Raw genomic sequence first — 23315 nt, 5'->3', positions numbered from 1 at the left:
TTTTACTGAAAAGATGTGATGATGTCCATTAATTAATTATATAAGAAAACCTATCTATGTAGCTAGCCCCTGAGTGTCCTGCTCGCTTCATGTCAGCGTCGTGCTGTTGCCAGGGCCAGGGTTGCAGCTGGTGTGAGAAAGTGATGCAGTGGCCAGTAGCCACTAGTGCCGGTCCCAGCAGTGTGCTCCACCTGTGCTGACCACCATTCTACCTCCTCGCACTGGCTACAATGCTTGCTGTGGCAACAGCAGGAGGAGGCTGTAGTGATGGTGGTGCCACACGCGTGCCCCAACTGTCACCCCCCCCCCCCCTCCCCCCCCCTCCATAGAAAAGGATGTGAAGAAAAGCAAAATCACCAAACCCAGAGACTGAGTGAAAACATTCATATAACAGCTGCAGTTGATAGAGACTTACGCCTGTCGATTGTCTCACATTGAGTGAAACCACATAAACTCGGTGAGTGAGTGAAAACATGCATATAGCAGACATGGCCACAGAGACTAGTTTCATTTGGTTGTTTCATTTAACTGAAAACACCAACTGAGAGAAAAAAAAAATTGACTGATCGGTTGGTGGTTGAAAACAGTCTGTTGCCCTAGCAGAGAGAGAGAGAGAGAGAGAGAGAGAGAGAGAGAGAGAGAGAGAGAGAGAGCACCATATTAAATAATCTGGGTCATTTAGATGTGAAGATTGGGAGAAGTGCCAGAAAAAGTTATATCTTGAGATGATGAACCAAAACTGTAAATTGTATTACTTTATTGTTGCCGCACATCATCTGTTGCACACAGTTTTGTACACTTATAGCCTTCTGAAGTGAATAAAGTACCACTCAGTACCTCTAATAAATGTGGAATTTGAGTAGACTCTTAGAGGAATCCTTGCTTCAAACTAATTTGTCAGTAAACAAAAGCTATTGACTTACATGAAGCATGGTCTGTTATTCATCTACTCTTCTATTTAATGATGCATTAACTTTCACATTTAACTGTATTTAATCTGTAGCGCAAGATGATGGCTTCAGTGAAAAGATGCAATATCAAACAAATGCACCCATTTCTTTCAGTGAACAAGAAAGAGGTCACTGAAGCACTCTTTCTATTTATGCAAAAACTGAGTACATCACTGTAGGCATAGATATTTGTTGAATGAGAACATTGTGATGTGGTTACTAATATGTCAAAAGAGAAGAGAAAAAATGTTATGAATTATGCAAACCTAAACAGAATGCTTTCTGACCACACTGTGCCTTTGTGGAATTACAATCTGGCATTGGCTGTAGCAGATTTGAGTCCAATAGAATTTAATGCTGACACTGGCTCACTCTATCCATAAGAGAATCAATCATGGCAAAGTTGTTCCACCTGGTGTGCAGGATATGTTAGGCAGATGACCTGCCATCAGACTTTAAGAAGAATTTAATAATCACAGTGCCAAGCAGAGCAGGTGCTGATTGTTCTGAGTATTATCAAACCGACAGGTTAGTAAATAATGCTGTAAAATACTAACACAATATAATCTACAGAAGGAATGAATGGCTTATTGAAGATGACCTGTCGAAAGATCAGTAGGGGTTCCGAAGATCATCTTAGAAGATGCATTTAAAAAAGTGGAACCTTCATTTATAGCATTTGTAGATTTAGGAAAAGCTTTTAGCAATGACATGGGATGGATTGCTACTTACCACAGAGTGGAGCTGTTGAGCTACTGACAGGCACATTTTAAGTATATTTAAAAGTAGACCAAGCTATGAAGCTATCAGAAAAATTTTTTCCTCAGATATAGAAAAACACTAGCCCCCCCCCCCCCCTACACACACACACAATCTACTTTTAAATTTATGTTAAATGCAACTGTCTGCCACTAAGTGGCTTTTCTGTGTTGAATAGCAATCTTTCCAGTTTTACTGTTGTTATCTCATCCCAACTTTTCCATTTCTTTTTCTTTCTTTCTTCTTCTTCTTCTTCCCCTTCCCCCCCCCCCCCTCTCTCTCTCTCTCTCTCCCCCCCCCCCCCCCCTCTCCCTCTCCCTCTCTTGACAGTGTTGTTTGAAGTACACTCTTGAAAATTGTGAATGTAGCAGGGATAAAATACAGGGAGTGAAAAGTTATCTATAAATTATACAAAAACAAGACTGCAGTTCTAAGACTTGAAGCATGTGGATGGGAGGCAGTAGTGTACAGGGCAGTGAGACAGGTTGTATCCTATGCTCAGTGTTATTAAATCTGTACATTTAGCATAATTAACATTTGGGTAGAAGAAATTGAAAACATTGATATACTGATGACATTGTAATTTTGTCGCAAGAGGGCAAAGAACGTGGACGATCAGTTGAACAGGAAGGTAAGTGGACTGGAATGGGTAGTATGTTGAAAAGGGATACTAAGTGGAACATGAATAAAAGTATAACAAGGGCAAACACATGCTCTCTAATTACATCTGGCAATCCTGAGGGAATTAGATTAGGAAAGATATACTAAAGGTTTAGACAAGTTCTACTATTTGGGCAACAAAATACGTAAATGATGGTGGTAAAGGAGAAGAGGATATAAAATGCAGACTGGGAATATTGAGAAAAGCTTGCTTGAAGAAGCTAGATGTGTTACGATCAAATATAAATTTGTGTGTCGGGCACTCTTTTCCTCAAACTATTTTTCTGGATTTTAGTCCTGATATGGAAGTGAAATGTGGATGATAAGCAATACAGTCTAGAAGAGAACAGAAACTTTGAAAATGTGATGTGCCTATAGTGTAAATTATGAGAACAGCTCAGATGAATTTGATTTTTTAAAAAAAATGCATAGCAGATAGTTCAGTATTATTATGTACATGGAATATGTGTACATGGTTGGCACTAGGACAGTGTCCTCTTAAACAAAACACTGTGCACTGATGCAGCTGTGAATAAATGCATGTAATATGTAATAGCAATCCAGTTGAAAATGTCCTTTCTAAGATTCTCAGTGTAATATTTTGACCTTTGCATCTGATGAATTTTACAAGAGTTGCAGGGTGATCTCAAACATCTAAAGGGATGATAAGTCCTTAATGACAAATTTGTTCAATTTTCAGGATATGAAGAAAGTGAAAGAAGTATGCTCTAAAATTATCATCATATAATTTGGCATAACTTTTTTTTATTTTTACTAGTTTTCTAAAAATGCATATTATGGATCATTGTTGGAAGGTACTGACTTCTTAAATTATTTTTTTTCCTCAGATACGATAAGTGTTGAACAGAGTATTGCCACTGCATTTCAACTGCGAACATATGCTGATGTGTGTGTGAACATAGTAAACCCTGCAGATGTAGCTTTGGATTCTGTTGAGCTGACATTCAAAGACCAGTATTTGGGGCGAAGCGAAATGTGGAGACTAAAGAACAGTCTGGTAAGGAAAAAGAAAGAAATAAGACTTTAAATTATGCTTCCTGTGGGATACTTTCTATACATTTTTTCTTTGTCATTGTCCATGGAGTAAAGTAGAGGAAACAAGCTCCAAACACTTCCCTTTAGTTTTCCAGGAAAAGAAATAATTAGCTTCATCTCCTACATGCCAATAAGCAAAATGGGAGATGTGTTTTCTGCTGTTTATCGTGCACCCATGTAGTTAAAATTGAAGTGTGTTAAACAGTGTTCAAGTGTTTTTTGTAACTGAAACTTTCCCCATAAAAGTGTTATGGGTGATGTAATGAGTGAAAACTGTTTCATAACTACTTTTTTCACAAAACACTTATAGAGTAACATATTAATTATACAATTTTAATGGCGCTATGACTGCCATTACAGTGTTTCTGAATGTATTATATTTGTTGTTTTGTCATATCTGTTGGCTGAGAACTGGGGAGTTGAGAGGCAAAGAAAAAATGTGTGTTACAATGAGAAGTGTATTACATTAACTTTATAACTTTTTTCTACTATATTTTCTAGGTGGATACATGTGTGTATGTGAACAAGAAAATTGAGTTCTGTGGTGGTACAATTCGATGCCAGGTCTATGAAATGTGGTCAATGGGTGACAGAGTAGCCTGCGGTGTGATTACAAATGATACTAAAGTAAGTTTCATCAAGACATGTAAAACGTTATATTATAAGAAGGTAGTTTTATGAAATGTAGCAGCATAAACTGAATGGAGTGGAATGTAAGTGATGTCTGTCATGCACCTATTTCAGTAATTTGTCATCAGTACTTTCATACAAAGTTTCTGAAGCAAATTCCTAATCTGTAAAAGATGACCATGACACCATCTGATGTAACCAAAAACCTTAGAGAAAACCTCTGTTCGCTAGTGCATAAATTCCCCATTCATACTGTAATTATCACTGGAGGCTTTAACTATTAAACAAGTAATTGGGAAAATTACAGTTTTGTTAGTGGTGGGTGTGACAAGACATTGTGCGAAGCATTACTAAATGTATTCTCTGGAAACTGCTTAGAACAGAAAGTTTGGATTCCCACTTGTGTTGAAAAAATATTAGGTCTAATGGCAGAAAATTAACCTGACATTTTGAGGTTGTCAACATCAAAACTGGTATCAGTGACAATGAGGCAGCTGTGGCAACAATGATTTATGAAGTACATAGGGCAACTAAAATAAGTAGGAAGTAGTGTCGAGTAGACTAGATAAAAGAGCAGTAGCGTCATATCTCAGTGAGGAAATCAAAACTCTCAGCACATGACAGGAGCATGTGGACGAACTATAGGCCAAGTTTAAAAGAATAGGTGACTGTGCTCTGTCTAGATATGTACCCAGCAGAACAGTTGGTAATGGAAGGGACCCTTCATAGTATAGAGTCACTGTAAAGAAACTTCTAAAGAAACAGATACTACTGTATAACAGGTGTAAACCAAACAAACCGAAGCATAGGACTATGAATAGAGAGATGCTAAATTAAATGCATTTGTCTGTCAAGATAGAGATATGTGAAGCCTTCAGAGACTACCACAGCAGAATGTTGTCAAATGATCTTTCACAAATCCTGAAGAAATTGTGGTCATATGTAAAGGCTCTTAGTGGCATGAAAGATAGCAGCCACCACTCATCAATCAGACAGGAACTGAAATTCAATTCTTGTACCACTGAAAAGGTGCACGAAGTAGATATTAGTGTCAGTGGCAATGAGAAACAGCTGAAGTCGTTAAAACTGAACATAGCTCCTGGCCCCAATGGTCTCTCTATTCTGTTCTGGATTTGTGGCTGAGTTAGACTCTCTTTTAAGTTTTGTGTATGATTGAATATACTGCGAACACAAAATTGATGCAAAAAAACTCTTGTTGAACATCCTTGACATTGATTTGTCATAGAATCTTAGAACATATCCTGAGCTTAAGCATAATGAAGTGCCTTGAACAGAATGACCTCCTTCCTGCAATCCGACAGGGATTCTATAAACATCAATCATGTGAAACCGAACTCGCACTTCTCTCATGTGACATACTGAAAGCCTTGAGCAAGGTAGTTAGGTAGATGCTGTATTTCTTGATTTCTGAAAAGCATTTGACTCAGTGCCACATCTACACTCATTATCAAAAGTATGATTGTACAGGGTATCAAGTGATATTGGTGACTGGGTTTAGGATATTTTGATAGGGAGGACACAAGAAGTTATCTGGGATGAAGAGTCATGGACGGATGTAGAAGTAACTTACGGTGTGCCCTAGGGATGTGTGTTGGGCCCCTGCTGTTCGTGTCGTATATTAATGACCTTGCAGACAGTATTAATAGTAACCTAAGACTTTTTTCAGATGTGCGTTTATCTATAATGAAGCACTATATGAAAGAAGATGCTACAAAATCTATTGTAGCTGCGTTTACTAAAGTGGCTGCAGCTCCTGTGTCTACTTGCATTTTTAGCGGTTTATTAAACATATGCAAGTCAATAAACAAATTTGTCCTAGCAGACAGTCTTCATAGAGATAACAGTTTATGTCCATTGCCACTACTGTGTTTGCCACACTTGAAGAGGAGTTACACACCAATGCATTATGAATACTTATTGCAAATGGCCCAATGCTTAGGCAGTATGGGCAAGATGGAAGAGGGCACATGGCCACTGTTGTGACGCGGCCAGTTGCTGCTGTGGTCAGAGCTGACACTGCCCCGTGCGATGCTGAGTTGATGGTTGTACTGTGGCAAAGGCTTCCCGGTCATCCTGAATACTTGCAGTGTGCCTAACAGGAGTTCATTGCTTTGTAAAATTGGTTTAGGTATTTCTGATAATGGTAAAATTCCGCGTGCGTCACAGAGACGTGTTCTGTCACAGTAATAGGTTGAGAGTGGTTTGCACATTTCATCAAAAGATAAGCTGGTTGGTTCTTGCAAAGACACAAGTTGGTGCAACAAGTGATAAATGAGCAGTGAAACCCAGGAAAGAAAGCCCCACACTGGTTTGCATAGCTCACACAAAAAGCCTGGAAATGTTGACATAACCATGTCTTGTAAGACTCCCAATCTTCAGCCGATTCATCTTATGCCAGAAAGGGCAATGGTTGCACTGATGGAAGAGTAACCTGCCATGAACATGGATATGCCACTTTATTGAGAGTGGTGGCGAGAGCCTGCTGTCGATCCGCAAAAGCTGACTGCTGGGCAATGATACGTGGAAGTATTTGGGAAGTATTTGTTTCAACAAGATGTTTGTCAGGTGACTTAGCATTGATACTAACACACACAGAAAACATATCCTATCTTCATTGCCAAGTTTGCTATAGCAAGAACAAACACGAGTTATGGATCATAGTACTTTATCAAGTAACACCTAAGATACAATGAAGTACAGGTCATACGAAGCACTGAACACATATTGACTGGACAACAGTAATACAAGTTACAGAATAGGCCAAGCATTTGTTTGCCATAGCTTAAATAATATTGTTTCTTTGGCTGCTCACCAGGGCATACCAGGGGTGGTCCGGTCTATGTGGCCTCTATAAGGGGCCCTGTGAACTGTATGGACACGTGATGTCTGAAATTGCGTGCATCATGAGTGTGAAAATACATCAGATGTGTTGCAAGGATAACTCTGATCGGTGTTCTTCAGAGAAGCTGGTGTTGGAGGGAAGGATCCAGATGGCAAGGGGCTCTGAAGCAGTCAGTGAACTCGAGCATGTTGTGCTCAGTGGCATTTTGTGCCCCTGGAAGGTTAACTCTGCTCATGGTCACGGGTTGGTGATGCCCATTCATTCTGGTGGAAAATTGATTGGTGGTCATGTCCACATAAAATGCTGTGCAGTGATTGCAGTACAGCTGGTTTATGACATGGCTGCTTGTGCAGTTGACCCTGTCTCTGATGGGGTGGGATGGAACACCATTTTAAGAGGGGTTGGAAGGAGCTTGATAGGATGTCCACATTTCTGGGAATCGTGACAGATAATCAAAGACCCGGTGAAGGGTGTAGCTCAATTGCTCCAGTCAGGGAGGAAATGAAATGAAATGACTGTATGGCTGGGAAGACCCCATCTGGTGTTGTTCGGCCACCTGGTGCAAGCTTTACTAACTGACACCTCAGCAACATGCATTTCCATGAAGATGAGATACATACCTTAGGACATTACAAACACACAGTCGCCAAGTGAAGAAAATCTCCGATCAAGCAGGGACTAAAATCTGGATCCCATTATCTAGATGATGAAAGAGAAATACTGAAGTCAGCCATATGAGGGCACTGAAATAATTCAATGGTGCCAAGTGAAAATTTGTACAAACTGAGACTTGAACCCAGATTTCCCACAGTACTTGTGTGTTCACTATAACCATTTTAGCTACCCAAGCATACTTCACATCCAGCCCAAATTCTCAACTTGTCACTCACTACTTCTGTGTGCAGTGATGCTAACCACTAGGCCACAAGCTATGGCCAAGTTTGGGATGATATTGGGTGAGAGGTAGTGTTCGATAGCTGCAAGGCCATGTGCTTGAGGGATGTTGGTATATAGATATGTACCATCAACAGTGACAAGTAGGAGGCCTGGTGATTTGACCATTGCACATTCTCCTGTATGAAGGACATAGAAATTGGCAACCCTGGCATTGAAAACAACCGAAAGAGCTAAAAACAAATAGGTCAATATGTCTCAGTTTCATCTCAGTTTGGTTTTACAGAAAACACTCTTTTGGATTAGGTTCCTATTTAGGTGTATTTATCGTGTCTACCTCAACCAGTGCCAAGTACCATGTTACCATACAACTAGGGAAAAAAGAAAAAAAGATAGGTGACTAGTATCTCAGAAGGGTCCTGCAGAATCACAGACCAGTGCCCTTAACATCGATTGGTTGGAGAATTCTTGAATATATTCTGTGTTTGAATGTAATAAATTTCCTTCAGAGAGAAAACCTCCTGTACACAAATCAGCACAGATTCAGAAAGCATTACCTGTGTGAAACTCGGCTCACTTTTTTCTTGAATGATATCAAGTGAACCATGGATGAAATCAGATTCCGTATTTCTATATTTCTGGAAAGTGTATCACACAGTACCACCCTGCAGACTATTAATAAAGGTCTGAGCAAATGGAATAGATTTTCAGATATGTAAGTGATTCAGACATTTTAAGTAATAGAATAAAATACTTTGTCGTGGATGGTAAATATTCGTCATAGATGATGGTATTGTCAGGAGTTTCCTAGGAAAATGTGATAGGACCAGTCTTGCACTATAAATATATAAACAATCTGACATGTAGTGGGGCGCAGCAATTTGTGGCTCTTTGCTAATGATTCTGCAGTGTAGTGTTTAAGTGACTGTAGGAGGATGACTTGCATGGAATTTCTACTTGTTGTGTGAATGGCAGCTTGCTCTAAATGTGGAAACATGTGAGTTAATGCAAATGAATATGGAAAACAATCCTGTAATGTTTGAATACAGTATTAGTGGTGTGCTGCTCAAAGTGTGACTCTCAGATTCAAAAGTAAAAATTTCTTCAAAGAACTTTTAATTTTTTTTCAAAATTATACTGTAGTAACAGTTTCACTTTACTCAAAACTCCTTCTCAGGCAAATTCATATTCATTATTAATCCAACATTCTTTACATTTAGTCATTTAGTATTAACTAACTCAGTGAAAAATGAATTAACTGTCTCCCTCAAATCTGTAACAGTACCCGAAATTGGCACTACTACTGAATTCTTTTTCCAAAATCTGTTTTAATCATTGAGCAAGTTACTCTTACAAATATTGCTGATTCAAAATTTTACTCTTTTTTTCTTACTTTCTTCCAGAAAAAAATTACTGCTTAATTTTATACACCAAGAAAAAAATTACATCATTAAATATATTGAAAATAAATTTCTGCCACCATCTGCAGCTCTGAAAAATATCATCATAAATCATATAAGAGAATGCAAAATCATTAAATACCCTGAAAATTATTCAGACCACCTTCTGAAGTTCTGCAAATCCTCCTATACACATTATATAAAAAGAGAAAACCATTTTATAAAATTACTGAAAATTACTCTATCTTCAGTAGCTCTGTAACACATATTACACACTACTATACACAGAGAATACACTCTCTTTAGAAAATATTAAACATGACTCATGCCAACTTCAGTGGCTCTCCATTGCAGATTAGACACAATATATAAGGAATACACATTATTAACAGAGAATACCAAAAATCCTTATAGAAAAATACTGAACATTACTCATGCCAACACCTGTGGCTCTACAAAAAATAAAAATAAAAAATAAAAATTGATACATTACTGAAATTAGTAGAATACACTTAAGGCAACCACTCTGTGGCTTTCCAAACACCTCATATACCATTTCATTTACTCATTATGCAGGCAATCTTCTCTTGCCTTGAAAACAGTTCTTACAATGTCTCTACATGTCACAGACTTCAGAAAATTAATCACATTACTGTATGCTTTACCATCTCTTTCCCATTTGTTTATCAAACTGATTAGTGTTTTAGTCATCTACTGGAACACTAGCTTTCTGAATGTGAAGAGTGGGGCTGTTAAGAGCTTATAAAACGAGACTGGGAGGTTTCATATTTGATTGTTCATATTCCCTACAAGGTAACTCAGTACACCCTAAATTTGAATAAACTTGTCTCCTCTGTATCTTTCATTATTTATCCCCATACTATATTATTTTCTCGGCAATCATAAAAATCAAATATAAAACTTACAAGTCTCCTCTCCTGAACCTTTAGCAGCCTCAGCAGAGAAGAAGTAAAGACCATAGCGAAGGTTCTGAATGATGAAGAGGAAGGTGGACAACACAAAATGAAAAGGAAGTAATATTGCCAACAACTTGGGATGCCTGGTGTTTGTCAAACATCTGACATCGCAAAGAATGTGCATTACCTGTGGCTTCTTAGTTACTGCTTTTAAATTGTTCCTTCAATATGTATTTCTTTAAATCAATAATGTTTCTTAAGCCCAGCAATTTGTGTGACTTGACATATTCTAATCTGTAGGTGTTTGCATGAGGTTTGGCTATAATTCTACAAGGTCTGACATACTCATCAGTGAATTTTTTAGTCTTGGATGCCAGTTTCTTAGACTTTTCTTTAGTTTCCACAAGCACTAGGTCAACTATCTGAAAACTTGTTGGACTCACCCTTGCATTGTGTCTTCTTTTCCTTTCCAAAGCCTTTTTCCTAATATTGGCATGTACTACCTCCTTCTTGTGCTCCATAGCTACCTCCGTAAGAGTCGGAAATTCTACTAGTTCAAAGAGGAGATTATTAGGTCTAATTCCACCCATTAATTCTACTGGTGCAAAACCCATGGCTTCATGTTTCATTTTGTTAATCACTTCTTCAAAATACTCCAAGTAATTAGCCAAAACAGAGTGCTTCTTGTGACAGTATGTTCTACAGGGATGGTTAATTTCTTTCATGATCCTTTCACATGTGTTTCCCTGTGGAAAATAGGCTGAAATTTTAATGTGTTCTATGTTTCTCTTCTTCAAACATTCCTCAAAACGCTTAGAAATAAATTGCAGTTCATTATCTGACAAAATTGCTTTCAGCACCCCAATGTTTACAAAGTAGTCTTTTTCCAATTTACTCACTATTACTTTGTAATTCACCTTCTTAATAGGGTAAAATCTCACATACTTTGAAAATCCATCCACCAACACAAACACATATGCACAACCTCACCTAGAAACTGGCAGAGGGCCAAAAAGATCCACCGCTGCTAAATTGTTCTGAGGTTCCACAGAGTACATATGTCCCTGTATAATTCTGTTATTCTGGGAAGCAAAACGCCAATCTTCATTCGTATTCTTTTTTCATTGAAAAAGAATATCTTTGTATACCTGGTAATATTCAGCTAACTTTGGAAAATCAGGGTGACCCATCCTGCTTTTTACCAATTTCAGATTATTGTCCTGGTTTTGTTCCTATCTTGAGATCCTTACAGATGCTCTTAATTGGTCACTCTTCCTGCAGTTGAATGGCTGCTAGCAAAATTTCGTCACAATCCCTGTTCCTTAATGGATCTACCTCCCGCTCTTTTTCCATTATGCTTCTAGATAACGCATGTGCCACTATGTTTTCAGAACCTTTTATATACTTCATCTCATAATTAAATTGCAGTAAATACATAGACCACCTCCTCAGTCTACTGTGTTTGAGTTGACAAGTATCTAAATATGTTAAAGCACTATGGTCAGTAAATATTATAACTTAATGTCCCAAGAGGTATTGCTCAAATTTTTTCAATTCGAAAATAATGGCTAAGGCTTCCATTTCAGAAATGCTACAGTTTTTCTCTGCTTGTTGCAATGATCAACTTGCAAATGCGATGGTTTTGTGGGTGTGTTCTTCACCATCTGTTTCGATCTGCAATAATTCCATCCCCAGACTGTAATCACATGCATCTGATCCTAGACAAAAAGGTTTTGAAAATGGTTCAAAATCTGACTGTTCACTAGTGCTTCTTTAAGTTCTTCGAAAGCTGTTTGACACTCCTGGGTCCACTTAAAAGTTCCCTCAGACAAGATGCATTAAATAAAAGACCAGGTACAAATTTTCGGTAAAATCTGAAAAGTCCAAACATTCCCTTTATTCTTTGTGTGTGGTTGGCACTGCATAATCTCTGATGGCTTTTATCTTTCCTGGATTGGGCATAATCCCAACACCACTAACAATATGTCCCAGCAATTTAATTTCGTTCTTAACAAATTCTGTTTTGTCTGATTTCAGTTTCATTCCCCCCATTTTAATTGCTTCTAACACCTTGTCTAACAACAGGCAGTGCTCTTCCCAAGTGGGAGTCGAAATTAATACATCGTCCACATAATTTTCCTTAACAAATGGCCACCTACAACCTGGGACATTGCTCTAACAAATGCACAAACACTGATATTTAAACCAAAAGGCACTACCTTATACTGGTAACATCTCCCCTTAAACAGGAAAGCTGTGTACTTTCGAGATTCTTATCCAATGGGAGGTTCCATTAACCACATGTTACATCCATGGATCTGAAAAATTTTTCACCTTTAAATTTTTGTAATAATTCTTCTATGTTTTCAGACCTATCACTTTCTGGCAAGATAATTTTATTTAACGATCTGGCATCTGAAACAAGCCTAATGGAACCATCTACAAACAATGGGTTATTATATACACTAATCACTTTTTCTATTATTCCCCATTCAAGCATGTTCTGTATCAAATCTCAGATGGCTTCCTTATGCACTTCTGGAAAGGCAAATGGTTTTCGGAACAAATGTGCATCCTCTTTCACAGTTAAATAGCACCCATAATTCCAAACTAATCCGGCTTGGTCTGAAAACACTTCACAATGGTTGTTCAAAATTCATCTCAATCATCTCTTTGTATGTCAGTAAAATCCTTTAATTCTTCCAAATTTTCGTTGATCCTAATTCGGACATTTTCTATTTCAGAAGAATCTACTTCCTTTCTTTAGCCATGTTCATTATAGCCCTTGATCTCCTCTGTGGTCCTACAGTATCTTACTGGAATATCACTTGATTCATTATTTACACAATGTCTTTTACCTATGAAGGGAATAACTACTGGTTTTTCATGTACTCTAATAATTACATAATTAGTCCCAAAATTAACCCACCCTTCATATTTGTGTAAGAAGTCGACACCTACCATCGTTTCAACACTGAGTCCATTAATAATAAAAAAATTTAATTGTATTTGTACTCCACGTGTTATGATTGGTAACAATGTTTCCTGTTTAACCACCTTCTTGCTTTTCCCAGTGACCAGCACAATTTTCAGCCCACTCATGGGCATTATCACTGTTTGCTTACTTTTAGGGAGAGCATTCACAAAATTCTGGGACACTACACAAACTTCAGAACCAGTATCTATTAAACAAGGAACTTTTTCTTTAAACACAGTGACTTCAGTGATAGGTTGTCCAACATATTCTCTTCTAACTACAGACTCAAGTTGTTATAACAAATCCTGCACTACTTTGCACCTGTCAAAACGTACCCCTTCTGTGGAAAGTACATTTAGATTAAATGGATCCCATTTTACTTCATTAGTAGTGGTGGCTTTTACTATCCGGTCCACTATATACAAATCAAAACATCTCTGACTTCTCACCCCCCATAATCATCTTTGTTTTGCAACCCTATCCAAGGTGTTGTCAGAATTATTTAAATCATTTTTTTTTCTTTTTCCTCTTCTGACCCTTCTTCCTCCTCTAATAGTACTCCCTTTTTCCACTATATTATTTTCTTCCTTCTGCACTTCTGATGCTATTTCACCAGTTATTTTAATAGTTTCACAGTTTATGGGTAGCTTTGCATCTGTTTTGCAGTGCTGATTACCCCCACCTCCTGATCAGAGTCTTCCCTTTCAGTATTTAATTCCTTCTTAACACAGTATTTGTGGTGTTTATTTGGACTTTCCCTTTCACGAAATGCTACTTCATTTTCTAAATAAATAAATTGCTTTTCATTGTCGCTCTCCTCTGCCTTCCTGATTTCATTTACATTACTTCCAAAGCATGGTTTAGTAGGTGCCTTCTTTACAAAGGGCGTCACTAGCACGTTCAATCTGTACGGTTGCAGTCTGCAAACACAAACGTCATCACAGACCGCTAATCGTTTCTCTGCTGTGTGATGTAATTTCCTCTGACATTTCTGTCACCTGTCGGGCCGTGCCTACCCGTTACGTCATCATACTACAGCTGATGGCAATCAAAATATTGTACTCTGCCTATGAACCTGCTTCCAGCGGTACCTCCTCTCCCTATGCATCTACCACAGTAACCATTATCTCTTTGTATGCCTATTCTATTTACATTGACATCCACTCTATTGTCTTTGGGTCTAGCAGGAGGCCTAAAATCTCCACCAGTATTTTCTTCCTCTTTTAAAATATTTTCAGCTCTTTCCAAATAATGCACAAACCGGTCATCTCTGGGTGCAGAAATGATCTTATTTCGCCAATACAATGGCAATTTATTTTCAATCCCCATAATAATTTGCTCTGTTTCTACTTTGGCATTCAAATAGGACAAAGTCGTAACCCATTTCTGTACAAATCTTTTTATGCTATCTCTCTTGGGATGTATTTTTGCCCTGACAATTTATTTAAAACCTCCATTTGCTTTCTTTTCCCCAATACTCATCAAAAAAGGCTTGTTTGAATTCCACTAATCGGTCATATTTATTGGAGGCCAAGTTTCCCCAAATTCTTGCCTCTCCCATCAAATTTAAAGTAATGAATCCAATCTTCTGCTTATCACTTCATACTTTTGGCAAAACCTCATCGAAATCACTCCAAAATTGTTTAGGGTGAACGTTTTTACTGGGATCAAATTTCAAAAATTGCCTATGATGTAAATACGCAATTTCAAATGACTCCACAACACCATTAGATAACGCACAACCATTACTGCTATTAACATTCTGCTCTACTTTGGTTAATCTGTTTTCATGGTTACACAATTGCTCATTCACACTGGTACTGAATTGCTGGATGGTAGTTTCTATGTTAGTAATCGTACTAGCAGCTTGCATACCAAACTTTGCACACACATCATTTCCTTCTTTGATTTTATTTGCTAAAACAGTGTGACTTTCCTCACAGTGCTTGTCTACATTATTGACCTGTTCATTAACTTTGTCTAATTCTAAATGTAACTGTTGCTTTGACTGTTGGTTGTCCACAGCAACTTGCTCAATCTGTGTAGTTAGTTCGCTTTTCACCGTTACAATAGCAATATTACAGTTTTGCCTGACCTGATTAATGTAACTTTTAACATTGTTACTGTACACAATCATATCATTCTTCAAGGAATCCCTCAAATTCAAAATTTTATTTTCCGTTTTGGATTCCATCTCAGCTGACAAATTAATGAACCCTTGGTTAACCTCCGACATTAACCCATCTACTTCAGTATGTAACTCATTTATTTCAGAACTTAAGGAAGTTTTTATATCTGAACCCATTTTATTCATTTTAGTATCCATATCCGTACCTAATTTATTCATTTTAGTATCAGTGTCATTACCCATTTTATTAATTTTGGTGTCAATATCAGAACTTAATGAAGATTTTATATCCGAACCCATCTCCTTCATATGTTTGAGAATAGTCGCAAACATATCTGAATCACTATCTTTTGGTTCACAAGCCACTGACATTGGTTCCTGTTTAATTTCTTTAACAGTAACAGTTATATATTTAGCATCTTCTTCCACCGTGCTCAGTTCATTATCTACACCATAGTTAGACGACATTGACTCACGTATACCACTGTCCTCTGTTTGTGATACATCAAAACTGAAATTACATATCATTGAATCATCTTCATAATTTACATTACCTAAATCTACCTTCAGTTTCTCATCTATTTTCTGATTGTTTTCAACCATTCTGCAAAGTTTCTTGGCACGCTCACACAAAACTTTAAGTAGAACACTACTTATCTTTGGCCTCATCCGGCTGACTGCACGGTGAGATGAAACTGCAGGTCCATCCACCAAGCTCTGCCTAGGTTGAACCAGAATGTGGGCTACCGCTTCTGCCACGGCTACCAACCGCTTCAGATGCCAGTCCGCTGCAGTAGAAACCATCGTCTCTTGTAGTTCAGCGGTCGCTGACGTAGTCTGCCACCTCGTTCCACTTGCTGCTGTTTCTGGATGAAAGTTCATTTCACTTGTGCCTCTTGTCATACTACAGCTCCTTTACCCACACATGTGAACACTTCATGGGCTTACTTGACACTGCTGCTTTTATAAAGTTCCTACACTTCCAAACTTTATTATTGTTTTTCCCAGCCAATGCATCAGTTGCGGCGGGGCAGGTCAAAAATGCTTCGCCTGTGCTTCCTCACTGTCTCTGATCATACTGTTCACTACAAAAGTTTCACCTATCTCAGTATGGTGTCAGATCAACAGCCCGTTTCTCTGCATCCATAGATACCGTTCAGACAATGTTAAAAGCAGTGTTGAAGAAAAACACCATCAATACTTATGTTTGCAAAGTTCGCATTAACTCTGGCATCAAGCTATCCTATAATATAACAAATTTTGGGTGGAGGGTGATTGCTTCATCTCTTTAGAAAAAATGACAAAGTCTGCAGCAAGTTCTTTTATTTCTTTAGGTTCAAAATAAACACTTGCCTTCAGCCAGAATTTAATTAACAAATATCATCACTGTCCTCACCTCACAGTTCATGCAACCTAGTACACATGCTAGGCAGCCAGAAAGGTACTTAAGTCCAACCCGAATTGTTACGCGATGTACAGTCAATACTCTGCTACAATATATGGGTTTCAGTTTCAGTCCTTTTCAGTGGATTTCTATTTACAGAAATTGCTCGCCAACTATTCCATAAACGGGTATGAAACATGCCATGCGGAATTCTGCAAAGGCCAAAAGTTCACACGCATTTATTTTTCCAACAGATCACTTCATAAAGCTCAGATTTTCACGATCTGTTCATAAATGCAATTGCTTTCGTGGCAGTACAATCTGGACTCGAGAAACCAGTAACTTCTTCATTTTACTCATAATGTAGATGGACACGTCTAACATGATCTGCACATCCGATAGGTAGCCAGCAACTGAGTCACTGCCGCTCCTTCCAGGGCCAATAACTACTTCCAATGTGCGGGAAATGCTTAAGGCTGATTGGTTGTTCAAAATGACCAGCCAATAAAAACAATCCTCTGAGTTCTTCCTCGCGCTAAAACTGTCTTATGCCAATAAACTTCACAGATGCACTTCATCATGAAAATATTAATAAAATGTTTAACAAAACCAAACAAGAAGAAAACTAATCTTGAAATAACTTTAGAAAACTATTACTCTGTAAACGGCTATTTTGGCTGCCTTTTTACAAAAGCAAGTATCCTTAGACATACGTCATTAGCAAGGTGGGGAAATTACATTTTTCATTGCAACTTGCTTGTTTAACACAACCATGATACAGTTATGTAATGTTTAACCTGAGATAATATTGAATTTTTTTGTATGTCTCCCCCCCCCCCCTCACACACACACACACACACACACACACACACACACACACACACACACACACACACACACTCATTCTAATTTACTCACACAACACCACATTAAATAAATACTGATCTTTTCTGAATTTTATATTACGAAAATGAAAAATAGTTAACATTTTTAATTATGAAAATTTAATCAAATTGACCTAACATTTTGTGAACTTCAGTAATGATTCCAAATGATACTAAAAGACAAATTGTTATGAACCCTAACTGACTGTAATCTTACAAGTGTCGGTTTGGGGTGTCTTAGGTAATTTTCTCTGACTGAAAGTATGCCAGCTAGAAAGCTGAGATTTTTACACAATCTTCTCTTGAATAACAAAGGGCAGTATATTGACTTTTAAGTAAATGGAATGATATTTAATATAGTTTATTTAGATTTTTAGGGCTTGAATATTCTGTCGCTCGAATTGACACAGGTACCGCTTCCCATGGTTAGGCTAGTGACAGGTGCGAATGTGTCATGCTAAGATACAAGCGGCTGTTTCTATCAGCGCCAACAGCTCCAAATCTACAAGCCGTACTGCAGAGTAGTGCAATAAATGCTATTGCATATTGACTCGTGACGTTATACCCTCCTCCATGCACCGTATTTGTGATTATTAATAAGAGTAAATTTAGGATGAACATGCAATTCACAACCACAGTTACAGAACTCAAATAATTTCCCTAATAAATGAGTTTTTTCTTCTAGTGTAAAAGCCTCCAGTAGATTACTGAGCAACATCGGGTAGGAACTTGAAAATCTTAAATATCCAAAACCAAAGCACCAGATTATCTCATTACATGCTCCTTCAACTATTTATGAGACTAGTTGGACACATGATGTAAATTCCACATGACACTAATGTTGGTGTTAGACAGATCTTAACTACACCAGTTATAGGCAGCAGGTAGTGGATTCTGTAAAGATGCTCAAGACTTTCTTCAGAGTATTAAATAGAAAGAAAGAGAAGAATCAGTGATTTTTTTTTAAACTATCTGTTTACATCTCAGTATACATATGGGAGTAATATAGAAATAAGCGTCATAATTATTGGTGTGTCTACATTTGCATTAATCATAATTTGTTGTTAGTGTAAGTCAGACAAAGGAAAGTCCAGGTTCGAATAACAAGAGTATGGAAAGGATAGATTGCTACTCATTGCATAGAGGAGGCGTTGAGCTGCAGACAGGGACAATGAAAAGAATACTAGAAATATTTAAACTTTAAGACAAAATCCTTCCTCAGAAGTAGAATTCTCACAAATTCATGTAGCAACAGCAGCTATGCCTTAATGGCCAGAGACAGTAGGTGTGTGTGTGTGTGTGTGTGTGTGTGTGTGTGTGTGTGTGTGTGTGTGTGTGCGTGCATGCGTGCGCTTGCTCTTGAGAGGGAGGGAGAAAGAGAGAGAGAGAGAGAGAGAGAGAGAGAGAGAGAACTTTTACTTTGTCCAAAAGCTTAAATATTTGTAGTATTCTTATTGTTGTTTTGATGCCGTATGAAGTAACCTGCAGTGACTACTTCAATCTCTTAATGTGTAACATGAATTGTTCTATATCCGTGAAGGCTTTAATTCCTGATGTGATATGTGGAACAAAATGTGTAAATGATTGTACAATTTATTTTTAAGGCTGTCATTTATGGAATTCACCACCGTGACCTATGAACCAGGGCACTGACTGAAGATGCCTCAATTTCCTTGTATCTTTAACAAACAGTTTGGAAAGGAAAGTGTTATACCATGAAGCACCAGCCTGATCAAACTTTGTGCTATATTCATCACATAATGATACTAAATGCTTGAAATTTCATTTCATTTGGATCTTACATCTGTGATCATCAGCATCAATATGAGATGTGACCCTACAGGCAGGAATACACTCTCGTGTTTGTTGTGGAATGGTAGCTAAAGCATCCAAATACCATCTTGAGGAGTTTCTTGCCATGTCCAGACCTCTTGCTGCATCAGTTGATGAAGATTGCACGCTGGAGGCATCCAAGATGTCCTCTGTGATGGACAAGTCAGGAGAAAGGGCAGGGCAGGCCAGTCAAGGATCTGTACATTCCTTAATGTGTTTTTGCTGGTAGAATATGCCATTTGGTACGCTTGTTATAAAAAGTATGAGACTGCGTAAGCAACCTGGATGGAATAATGTAGCTTTTAGATGATAGGAAAGTTTATTTTATGACCGTGGCCTACACTGCCTACCTAAAGCTCCAGCACAGGCTGTTCTTTGCTCCGCTGCACAGCCATCCGTAGATATACTGAAGTGTTTCAGTACCCTATAAGGTTCAAAATGGAGGAAGACAATAGTTGTTGTTATACCATTTAGGGTAACACAGTTCTGATAAAAATCAAATCTGTTCTGAAATTTGTTCTTTCTTAGGCTTGCACATTGCTGTCATACATAAATCTGAATCTTCTTCACAGCCAAACCACACTTCTGCTGATCTCTCTCTCATGAACATAATCGCAGTGTTACTGGTTCAGTCACTGTAGCTTGGCAGATGTATATAAAAATACATACCATGTACTTTGTTATGTGGCACACATTTACGCACATCACTAGTAATTTTCATTTATCAAGAAAAAAAATTCTAGTTTTACGTCCCACTCCATGCTCTGACGAGTGAGCCAGGCTTCCATTACTTTATATCGAGTACTGCCAACACACAGCCTTTTCACGTCAACCATCATTGGTCACATGCCAAAGAAACAAATGCAATTCTAATGGTACTCTAACAATACATAAGATTCACAGCTTATATTCTCTCACCAAAGTGTTTTCCTATTGTGAAGGAATTTATGAAATGAAAACCCCTAGGAATGGGCTGGGTAGGCAAATCTGGTGACACGTGTAACCCACAAAGAAGGAAACCACAGCCTTTGAATGACAAGAGAGGAGAACTCACAAAAGTTACTGTTTAGGCTTACAGAACTGAGCTCTTCACTCAATCACTCCAGAAATACAAAACTGCCATCATATTCCTTGGTCTAAGCTTCCAGTTAAGAAAAAAAAATTAACATTGGATCAAGAGAGAAATTTCTAATTGAATGCTGACCACAAGTACAAATAACTCGATATTGCAACTTAAAGAGTGTATGTTTGAAGGTCAAGCTTTCTTGCAGTGAATCACCGCTATTGCTGATTGAAATCACAGTCAAACTAGTGAAGAGGTCAATCCTTATGACAGTAAAAATTTCATTGAGCTAATCAAAGATCAAACAGATGATGACCATTGCTCAGGAATACCATGGAATCATCTTTATTAAGAGAGTCCTACGTGGACAAAGTGCCAGGGGAATGTGTTTTCATTCATGCACAAAATCTGACAGGTTGCTTGAAGCTGTGCCACTCATTCACCACTACACTACTCACCTCCATAACTTCAGTCTCTTAACTCAAGAGTTGCATGAATAAGATTAGGAGATGTTACCTCGTGCACCTTAAATTCCTGGCATGAGTCCTCTGTTTAGACCTTCTGGTTCTGCACCAATATTTTTTTGAACAGTGTATTTGGAGGAGCTTCCTTAAGAAGTTTTGGCATCCAAATTGATACGAGAATCGTTGCGATTTTGAAGAGTTCAGCTGATGTCTTGACAAACAACTTCTTGGTCTCCCCTGGGGATATCTTGGGCACCATCTTATTAAACCAATCAACTGTTCCCATTCAATCACAGACAAAGATTAGAGCACATTTGTCCAGAAAGACCCTCCTAAATTTGTGACCTTGACTAGACTTCCCCAGTCTTTAGAAAGAGAGCCACCTGAACTAACTCCTGATGTTGCGAGGTGACATTGACCAGTGGATATCCCTGCTGGATAACCAACATGCTAAAAACTGAGGCTGCGGTGCTGTAGGTGTGTTTCCCTGTTTCTTGCCTTGACTTTTACTGAATCCAGTGAATAGTGGGAGTACCTCTTGGTACAGGTCACATCACACCTTGCTGTGTGTACCTAGCGAATTGGTGAATGGCTATGGGAATGGATGTGGGAAGAGGTGCCACATTGTGGGACACGCTTTGTCTGGTTCATCCACTGAGATGTGTCCAGCATTGGAGGCTCTACCTGCAAAACTCTCTGCCTGCACAGTCATCTTTACAATAAGATGGTGTCCCCTGGAGGTTAGGACAACACAGTACTCTTGCCTCTTTTTTCTACTGGCGAGTCAGCATCTTATGACATGTATTAGTCAGTTCCACATTACAAAGGACTTTCAGTATACTGTTGATCAGATAGTGTATTCTCATGTTCCTTCCACAGATCCTAAGTGAAAACATTCCTTGAAGGTGTAGGATAAGTAAAAAAGTTGAACATATTTTCATTTAAAAATTTACATCAAATTTGTCAGAAACACGATAAAATATTGCCCCGAGCTGTGGCGCATGCAGTGTGGCATAGTCATTATCATCGCTGGTTGGCATGTTGGTGTCATCAGTTCATAACTGACCACCATCAGTTATGTGTTATTCATTATTTATCACCTCTGGAATATCTTATGTTTGTGTAGTCTGGGATATTTGATGTTCGTGTAAGTACCAGCATTGTGGAATATTTGATGTTTGTATAAATAGCTGCACTGTTGATTCAGGAGTTCAGTTCTGTTCTGGCTATACATTGGTATCAGTAATAAATGTGCTTTCATTTCTAAGTATTGTACTTTGTTGATAACCCTGCCTTTTGATTTGGACTTGATTGTGGCTTCGACGATTGTTTGGTGGAGACGCGAGGTACTTCAAAAAGTTTCCACCATCTTGGTCCCAGTTATGCAACATAAAAGCCATCCCCTACACAGACAGGAACTAATATACAAGCAGTACATAATTCACAAGAGCCATATTTTCAGGAGACAGATGGCTCTCAAAACAAAAGTAAATCAGCTGCGCCTCAAGCAGCCATCAGTGTTTCCCAGAGAAACTAGTTATGACCTGACGAAATGGCTGGAAAGGCCCCACCAAGTCACCAAATATAACAGATGGTATGACATGTGTTTGGCAGTTGTGTACCACTACATGGGTGGCACAAGCCAGCCTTGGTTTCAGAACAATGAACAGAAGCTCAGGCCAGACTGAAAAAAACTTTTCAGTGGCAGTTAATAGCAAATCCGCAATTGAAGAACAGAGTCCAGCATCATGGGGAAGCAAGACACTCGTACATAAAGAATATTTCGGCTGTATGCTGCATCATAAATCCAATTATGACAGCAGCCAGCAAAATTTCTCACTTCATGAAAAGCATCACAGAACACATGGAACAAGCTCTTCTGTAAAGGATGTCAGAACGTGAGTGGAATTCATGAAGTGGTGTCAGTGAAATGAGGAAATGCAACAGAAAAGTCACAGGAAAGGGGTATGACTTACTGCCAGATGTGGTCCGTGTGGCAGCTGTGGACAACCACCATGTCCTCACCTCTCTCTTGTTCCAGATTGTAACACAAGAGAAACAACAGTGTATAGCAGCCAGAAATGTTGGACCAAGTATACAAGGGACAGTAGCCAGGAAAATGGATCCCATGTGTCAGGAGATAGTAGAGAAAGTCTAAGAATAGGTGTATCAATCTTTGGCACCTATCTCAAAGGTACCATGAAGAACGGACTCAGCCAACTCAAATTTTTGCTGCAGCCATTAAGCAACAAGCCAACATCTGACCAATGCTGGTACAGCCAACTTCTCCGTGAAATACAGTGCCCTGTAAAAACACAGACATTTGGAGGATGGAGAACAATGTGCTGGTATGTTTTCACTGAAGGCACCCGGAACATGTATGCTACTATGGAGACAGAAGATGAGCATTCAACAACTATTACACTGCAGAAAGTCAGCCATCACAACTCCTA

At 38.4% G+C, this 23315-nt stretch overlaps 1 protein-coding gene across 6 annotated transcripts in view; it reads left to right on the top strand.

Annotated features, from left to right (window-relative positions):
• The window catches only part of LOC126248551 (GATOR complex protein Iml1), a 637798-nt gene that overhangs the window by 22929 nt on the left and 591554 nt on the right, over nucleotides 1-23315 (top strand). For all 6 annotated transcript variants that reach the window (XM_049949630.1, XM_049949665.1, XM_049949640.1 and 3 more), the window contains exons 3-4: nucleotides 3218-3387; nucleotides 3927-4052. In XM_049949630.1, coding sequence (XP_049805587.1) covers nucleotides 3218-3387; nucleotides 3927-4052 — 296 coding nt within the window. The remainder of the gene's footprint in view (nucleotides 1-3217; nucleotides 3388-3926; nucleotides 4053-23315) is intronic.

The sequence above is a fragment of the Schistocerca nitens genome, chromosome 1 (genome assembly GCF_023898315.1).
Source record: "Schistocerca nitens isolate TAMUIC-IGC-003100 chromosome 1, iqSchNite1.1, whole genome shotgun sequence".
Taxonomy (NCBI): Eukaryota; Metazoa; Arthropoda; class Insecta; order Orthoptera; family Acrididae; genus Schistocerca; species Schistocerca nitens.
The sequence above is the reverse complement of the archived record's forward strand: the minus strand, read 5'-3'. Positions and strand labels throughout refer to the sequence as shown.